Raw genomic sequence first — 9,108 nt, 5'->3', positions numbered from 1 at the left:
TTTTTTTGTGTGTGCGTGTGTATACATTTCATATTAGACAATTTTTTTAATTAAATATTTTAATAAATTAATATTTTTAAGTGTTCATAAAAAGATGGAAATTAATCCATCTTCCCAATAAATAAATAAATAAATATACACATAAAATATATATATATATATGTATAATATATGTATAATATATGTATAATATATATATAATATATGTATAATATATACATACATTTTTTTGATAAAAAAAAAAAAAAATAGAATAATAAGTGGTACAATATAGATAATATATTACTTTATTTATATAATGATATATATCCATATATACCATTTTTGTTTTCTTAAAATTCATTTTTGATTGTTTTTTGAACTTTTTCATCTTTTCCAACACCACTAACAACATCATCAATTCTTAAGATCATAGATGCTGCTTCTATAGCACTTTTATAAATTTGTTTTTTAACAGAAAGTAGATCCCATATATTTTTAGTTGTTACATTAATAATATCTCCTGTAATACCATCAATACCAAATTCTTGACCACCTTCTTGTTCATGTTTGATTCTTAATTCATTCATTGTTTTAACTACATTAACACCACTATTTTGAGCTAATATTTTGGGTATGATTTCTAGAGCACTTGCAACAGCTTCTGTTATACTTTTTCTAGAATCATTAAATTTGGATGCTTCTTTTATTAAATGTTGGCCAACTCTTATTTCTGTACATCCACCACCATATAATAATTTTCCTTCCATAAGAATATTTTTTGCTACATTCATACCATCATGTAAATTTCTTTCAATTTCATTCAAAACATCTTTAGTAGATCCTCTTAATAATATGGTACATGCATGTGGATCTTTACATTCTACAAAAAAAGAATAATAATCATCACCTATTTTTTTTATTTCGAATAAACCACATTTTGTACCTATATCACTTTCAACAATTTCTTCACATCTATTTACGATTGTAGCACCACTTATTCTTTCTAATCTATTCAAATCAGTTTTTCGAACCCTTCTTATAACACTAATATTTTTCTTTACAAGAAAATGTTGAGCTAAGTCAGAAACACCTTTCTCTGTAATTACTATATCACATTTACTATCTATTATATATTCACACATTTTTTTTACTTCTATTTCTTCTTGTAATAATAATTCGTTCCATGTCTTCTCATCTAATATCTCCACATTTGTTTGACTTTCTGCTTTCTTATATTCTAAAGTACAATCTAATAATAATATTCGAGGATTCTTAATATAACGTCTCATCTTAGGATGGGTAATGTCCTTATTTATCATAACACCCTTTAGAACATAACTATCCGTAATATCTCCTCCGGGAATCTTTTCAACTTTTGCAAATCTCTTTATATCAATTTCTTTTTTTCCCATTAAATTATCCATTTTTACACAACGTGTCGCTTCTAAAGCTAGCTTACTAACTATCTTGTTATATCTATTTACAAACTTTGTACTTAAACATGAATCAATAGCTTTCAATAAATCAGATTCACTATTAACATCTATAGCTATTGATATTTCTTCTAAAAATTTTAAAGAACTATTCAAAGCGTTCATATAACAATTTACTATTATCGTTGGATGAATATTCTGCCTCAAAAACGTTTCAGCAACACTTAATAACTCCCCTGATAAAATAACAACAGATGTTGTACCGTCACCAACTTCTTCATCTTGTGATCTACTTAATTCAATCAAAGACTTAGCAGCTGGATGAGCAACGTCTACTTCTCTTAATATACAATTCCCATCATTCGTAATGACAATACCTCCAAGAGGATCCAACATCATTTTCAGCATTGCCATAGGCCCCAACGTCGTTTTAACGATATCGCTCACGGCTCGGCTCGCCTAAAAAAAAAAAAAAAAAAAAAAAAAAAAAAAAAAAAAATATATATATATATATAATATATATATATAAATCCTATATCTACGAAATATATCAGATTATGTATTCTCACGTCTTAAAATACAACAACAAAAATTAATATTATTCCATATTATTATTATTACCTGTATATTTGATAACTGTGTTTTTCTTCCTTCCTCCCTTTTTGTATTAGGCTTAAAAACCAACACTGTACCTGGATTTTTTAACATCTAAAGGAAAAAATTAAATGAATAAATAAATAAATATATATATATATATATATATATAATATTTATATTGTGGTAGGCAAGTTCTTTTTCTATGCTTTTATAATTACTTTTATTTGTTATAATTTCTAAATGTAATTTTTTTTTTTTTTCTATTTTTATAACTCTCTATATATTTGTTATGTTATAATAATATAACGTCAACGTTTTATATTCAAACTTCAAAAATGTACTATTATTATTTATGTATACCTTTTTTTTTTCTTTTTTTTTTTTTATATTTATATCTTAACAAGATATACTTGATTATATTTAATTCACAACAAAAAAATATTATATATATATATATATATATATATCAAAGGTATTATATTCTTGAAAAGTAATGAAAAAAGAGTTATAATAAAAAATTACAAATAAATAATAATATATAAATATAATGAAATGTGAATGAAACCAGAATTTGTATTTAATTTTAAAAAAATTTTACATATATAAAAAATAAAATATATTATATTATATATATAATATATATACATATTATATAATACATATGTATATATATATATAATATTATATATATATATATATATATATATATATATATTTATAATAATAATATATATAACATCAAATGATTTATTTTTTTAATACTTTTCTATATATATATTATATATATTGAGAAATGTTTATTTATAAAGTTTATTTTATTTTTATATTATTTATTGTATATATATATATATATATATATTATATATATTTTTTTTTTTTTTTTTTTTTTTTTTTTTTTTTTTTTTTTTTTTTTTTTTTTGTTGTTGTACTCTTATTATTTTCATATTTGTATCTTTACAATTATTTCGTTTCCATAAATTTTATTTTATTTTATTTCATTTCATTTCATTTCATTTTGTTCATATCTACATAAAAATAAAAAAGTTTTAATAATATCTTATAATTGAGAAAAGAGAAATAAAACCTTAAAAAGAAAAAAACATCAAGAGGAAAAAATTAAGAAAAAATATATGATAAATGTATATTTTTATATAATATATACTATATTATTTACACATGTACGATTAAAATAATCCTTTTAGATTTTTATAATAAAATATAAAGTATTCCCAATTTGTTAATTTTAAATAAAAATGAGTTTATTCTTATATATATATATATATAAATATATATATAAATATATAATCTGTATTTATTTTAAAAGGTTCCTTTGAAAAAAATAAAAATAAATAATATATATATATATATATATATATATCAATGTTCACATTCAATTTAGGTCATATTAAAAAATATTATCATTGTGATGAATATAATATTTTATTATATATACAGATCACCCTAATTATATACCTTTTTAATATATTTTATAACAATCAATCTTTTCTATAAAGAGATCATATTATGTTCATATAAAGAAAAACCGTCTATATAATATTTCGTTATAATTACTATAATATATATTGGATTAAACAATCTTATCATAATAAAAAATATAACGTTTAAGTTGTCTTACACATAAATACCTACATACAAAAATATACACACATATATATATATATATATATATATATATATATTTATGTTTCTATTAAGTGAAAAAATAAATAAATACAAGAATAGTCCTTACTATATTATTTTTCTTGTACGTATGACATATAGCTATTTTTAGCTTTAAATTTAAAAAAAAAATATGAACCGTTCATAAAATATAAATTTCATATATTTATTTGTTACACTAAATATATGTACATACATACATACATACATACATACATACATATATATATATATATATATGTATATTTTTTTATTTTTTTATTTTTTTTCTTTTTTATGCAAAATAAGGCTGTTTCCCTTTTTGAACTCTAAAAACATATGAACAATTCATAAAAAAAAAAAAAAAAAAAAAAGCCCATACAGCCATTTTTCATATGTGTCATAATAAAAATACACCATTTAATTTGATCAGTCTAATAGAACTCATACAGTTTTTATATTTCCTTGAATATCACAAATAAATAATAAAAAGAAGTATAATTTTCATGACATGAAATATTAAGAAAATTGTGTGCATATAAAAATAAATGTGTATACATATAAGATAAAGAAAAATATTGTATAAAAGGTAGCATACTTTATCATATACACAAAAATGTGAATGAACAAATGTTAACATATAAAATATATATATATATATATATATATGTTTGTGAGATATTTATTATTTTTATTCTTGTAAATGTCTAGCCGAAGAGAGAACCACTGAAGGCAAAGTTTTGAGCAGAACAGTCTCTAAATTCTACATAGATACGTCTAGATTTTACATTCAAGTTGCTTACAAGGAGTGTCGTTATTTGATGAGCAAGAGCAGAATTATTTGACTTGTTAATTCCTCCAATACTTGTTATTCTTACAAAACAATAAGCTTCATTGCTACCTCCAAACCTTAAGTTTTTTTGATAATCATAATTACTCATAATATAACCAAGTGGTTTACCCATAACATCAGATATTGCTATAAAGGGGGGGGGGAAAGAAAGGGATAAGAAAAAAAAATTTTAATTTAAAAATTAAAATATTTTACAAAATATATAAAAATTAAATGTAATCAAAAAAAAGAAAAAGAAAAAAAAAAAAAAAAAAAAAAAAGGTATATAATATTATTCTATATACTATAAAATATAAATTTTTGAATATTTTGTTAGGCTATCATCAATTTTTATAAGGACTTTATTAAATATATATATATTTCATTTTTTTCATATTAATATGATATATATATATATATATATATATATATATTTTATTTTTTATTTTTTATCATTACCATTTTCTATTTGAGATAAAGTACTTTGTACATTATCATCAGGAAGGTTTACGTTTGTTATTACTTCACAGCAAGGCATTTTTTAAAATCACGAAATTAGGATAAAATTATAAAAATTCACAAGTTTAAATTTGAAAGAAAGGAAAAAGAACAAGAAAAATAAATGAATAAATGAATAAATAAATGAATAAATAAATACAATATTTTATTAATTTTGTATTATTCGAAAAAAAAAAAGAAAAATAGTCAAAATTAAAATTAAAATAAAAATCAAGATCAAATTTTAATGTTTATATATATAATATATATATTATTTATTATACGAATGAACATTATTATTAATAATAAAATATTATTTATTAATGTTTTTTATGAAATAAAAAAAAAAAAAAAAAAATAGAGGAAAGGATAATACTACTTTTAATTGAACCATATAAAAATGATAAAAATAATATATAGCACATAAAATATTATATTATATATATATTATTATTATGTATGAAAAATACTACATATTATATTGTAAGCGAAAGACCTTTCATAGAAATATTTCGCAAAAAAAAAAAAAAAAAAAAAAATAATAATATAATATTATATATTTATATATATATATATATATATATATATTTTTTTTTTTTTTTTTTTTTATATGTAGCATTATTTTTTACATAATAATATTACAACCATAAGATAAATTTTAAAAGATTCTTATGATTTTTAACTACATTAAAAAAATATATATATATGAGAATACAAATATATAAATATATAAAAATAAAATTTAAAAAAAAAAAAAATAAAAAATCATAAAACGTGAAACAAATATATATAATATTATATATATATATATATATATATATATATATATATATGTGTACATATGTACAATGTACCTTTATAAAATTTGATAAATATTTAAAAATGACAAAAAAAAAAAAGAAAAAGAAAATGGCGACAATAAGAAAATATGATGATATATATATATATATATATATATTATATATATTATATATGTACATTTTTATTTGTTATATAATTTACTATGCCATGTCAAGTGAATTTTCTTGAAACGAATGATATATATTTTCATATGATTGACAGAAATTATTATTATCATTATTATTATTATTGTGACTGTTTTTATATTGAACCTTTGGTAAAAAGGATTCACAAGATTCTTCGTATACATTATCAAAGGTACCTTTATATTTTCCTTTAATAAATAAACAAATTTTTTCTTTAAATGATAAATAGAATTGATTAATAATATTTGTGAATGCTGATAAGTATACAAAGAATGTTATTAATAATAAGAATAAGAAAAAACCGGTTGATATATAATTATTATTTTCATCATTATCTATATCATTTTTATTTAATATAATATTATTATTATTTATATTTTTCAAACTATTATATTTGTCATCATTATTTAATAAATTATCATTCGCAGAATTATTCATTATTAAATTATCTTTATATATATTATTATCATCATCTGTATTTATATTTGAATTATTAAAATAATTAAAAAAATGTAATGGTTTATTATATACGTTTTTATTCTTATCCTGTTGTTCATGTTGTATAAAATTCTTGGTCTTTTCTTTATTACTATATTTAAACCTTGAATCTATTAAAAAGTTTTTCATTTTATAATTATTATTATTATTATTATTATTTATTATTTTTTTTTTATTATTATTATTATCTATATCATACATAAGATGTGTACTTAGGTTATCATTTAATATATTTAAATTTTCCAAATTGGTTTCATTAGATGTAAGTACAGAAATATTATCTTGGGGATTATTACTATTTTTATTTTCTTCGTAACTATCTTTTATATTCTTGTTATTTTTTTTAAAAAAAAAATTGGACCACTTTGATGAGGTCTCTTTTTCTGTAGATTCATTATTCTCATTTATAAGATTATTTATATTATCATTTAAAAGCGTATTCTTAGTAGTATCATTGATTTTATTTTTTTTTTCTATGTATAAGATGGTATCATCCTTTTTCATAGGAGGATCCTCATTATGTGTATCATTCAAATTATTATTTTTACATTTCGATATACATTTTTCTAAAATTCTATAATCGTCAAGAGATAAATAACTCTCCTTCTCAACACTTTTCTCCGTATTATTTATTTCGTTAAAACAATTCATTAGACAGCTCTTAAATTTTATCAAGGGGTGATAATTAATATTTTCATTTGTTTCTTTGTCAGATGTTAATAATAAGGAATAATTTATATTATCTACATTTTTATTATTCTCATAATAATTCTTTACTAAATTTAAAACAAACCCTTTAGGGTCCTCATCTACCTTGTTCATCTCCTTCTTATTTAAATTATTGTTCAAGGTATCGCTCATACCAACATTTGTATCATCACCCATATTCATATCCTTGTTCATTTCATTGTTCATTTCATTGTTCTTGTCCATGTTCATATCCTTGTTCATATCCTTGTTCATGTTCATGTCCATGTCCATGTCCATTTCCATGTTCATTTCCTTTTTATTTTTATTCATGTCTTCGTCATTTTTTTTATTCTTTCTAAAATACATAAAAATATTAAATTTTTTATTGTCATCATTATTTTGATCATCCGTTTTGTTATTGTTGTTATCATGTGAATACTCATCAGCAGAACCTTCCTTTGGTATATCCTTATCATTCCAATAATTCAAAAAGGAAAATTTATTTTTTTTTTCGTCAAGGTTGTGTGAACCATTAAAATTATGATCATCAACATTAACACCATTTTTATTATTATCGTTAAGGTCTTTTTTTTCATTCATTTCCTTTTCTATCTCTTCTTCATTTTTATGGAAATATTTCCATAAAATATCTAGCCATTTATTTTTTTCTTCTTGGGAGTTTTTTTTTTCCCTGACTTGTTCAGGTAAATTCTCATGATCTGTTTGATTTTGATTTAATGTTGAATTAAATGAATTATTTGAATTATTATATAAAAGGTTAAGATGATTATCTACATTTTTTTTTTCATCATTTTTATTTGTAAACCACCATGAATATTTTTTATCTTTATTATTGTTATGTTTATCATTTTCATTATGTAAATAAAATGAATGAAAAAAATCGTTTTCTTTTTTTATATTATTATCATTATTATATTCATCTTTGTGTTTAACATTTTTTATGAAAGAAAGAAAGTTTTGTAAAAGATTTGTATTATTTTCTGTGTTATCATTCATATTGTTATTATAATAATTGTTTATATGTGTTATTTTGTTTTTATCTTTATCATCATTTTGATTTAATGTTAATAATAGTTTTGAAAAAAATAAATGACTATCTGGTAAATTTTTTAATTTATTGAAATAATCTGAACTAAATTTATTAACATTATCTCCTTCTTCCTTAAGTGATTTCTTAAATAAATTGAAAAGATAATTTGTATTTTTTGTAATATCATCTTTTAATATATTAGTATGTTTACTAATATTAGAACTATCTTTAACAACATTCTCTTTTAAATTTATTACACCTTTCTTTACATTTCGGATATCTTTTTCTATGACTTGTTCATTTTTAAATAACTTCTTTTTAAAAGCACACATCATTTTATGAAATAAACTATTAGAAGTATTATTATTATCATCATCATTACAATCATATTTATCATAAGAATTATTATCTTTATTTTTATTGTCGTCGCTTATTTTGTTTGAAATGTTATTTACAATATCTTGCATACCAACCTTATAATTACTATTACTATTACTATTACTTTTATTATCATTATTATTATTATTATTATCATTTTCTTCTTTGCTGTTTTCTTTCCTCATCTCATCCTTTTTACTATCACCCTTTGCCAGATGAAAAGTTTCTGGTAAAGACTTTATATAATCTTCATACTTCAAACATAATATGTCTTGTATAAAAATTATAAGAAAAAACAAATGATATTTCAACTTCATTATGATAAAAAAAAAAAAAAAAAAAAAAAAAAATTAAAATTAAAATTAAAATTAAAATAACAGCTAGGATATATATATATATATATATATTTTTTTTTTTTTTTTTTTATGTATTATAAAGATGAAATTGGGAAATATGCATATTTAAATGTATGTATATATAAATATATGAATAAATATAAATATA

The 9,108-nt window shown here is 19.5% G+C and overlaps 3 protein-coding genes across 3 annotated transcripts; all 3 read right to left on the bottom strand.

Moving 5' to 3' along the window:
- Positions 1-332: 332 nt before the first annotated feature.
- PRSY57_1228800 (T-complex protein 1, gamma subunit, putative) lies at positions 333-2,123 on the bottom strand (the record flags this gene model as incomplete). The annotated part of the gene is made up of 2 exons (XM_012908708.2): positions 333-1,874; positions 2,037-2,123. 2 exons carry the CDS (start codon positions 2,121-2,123, stop codon positions 333-335), a joined length of 1,629 nt encoding a protein of 542 aa, XP_012764162.1.
- Positions 2,124-4,378: 2,255 nt separating this feature from the next.
- On the bottom strand, positions 4,379-5,041 carry PRSY57_1228700 (macrophage migration inhibitory factor; the record flags this gene model as incomplete). Its single annotated transcript, XM_012908707.1, has 2 exons — positions 4,379-4,650; positions 4,963-5,041. 2 exons carry the CDS (start codon positions 5,039-5,041, stop codon positions 4,379-4,381), a joined length of 351 nt encoding a protein of 116 aa, XP_012764161.1.
- A 961-nt stretch (positions 5,042-6,002) lies between these two features.
- Positions 6,003-8,921, bottom strand: PRSY57_1228600 (hypothetical protein; the record flags this gene model as incomplete). Its single annotated transcript, XM_012908706.2, has 1 exon — positions 6,003-8,921. One exon carries the CDS (start codon positions 8,919-8,921, stop codon positions 6,003-6,005), a length of 2,919 nt encoding a protein of 972 aa, XP_012764160.2.
- Between the last annotated feature and the right edge of the window lie 187 nt (positions 8,922-9,108).

Source organism: Plasmodium reichenowi, chromosome 12 (genome assembly GCF_001601855.1).
Source record: "Plasmodium reichenowi strain SY57 chromosome 12, whole genome shotgun sequence".
Lineage (NCBI taxonomy): Eukaryota > Apicomplexa > Aconoidasida > Haemosporida > Plasmodiidae > Plasmodium > Plasmodium reichenowi.
Note: the sequence above shows the minus strand (reverse complement) of the source record. Positions and strands in the feature narration are given on the sequence as shown.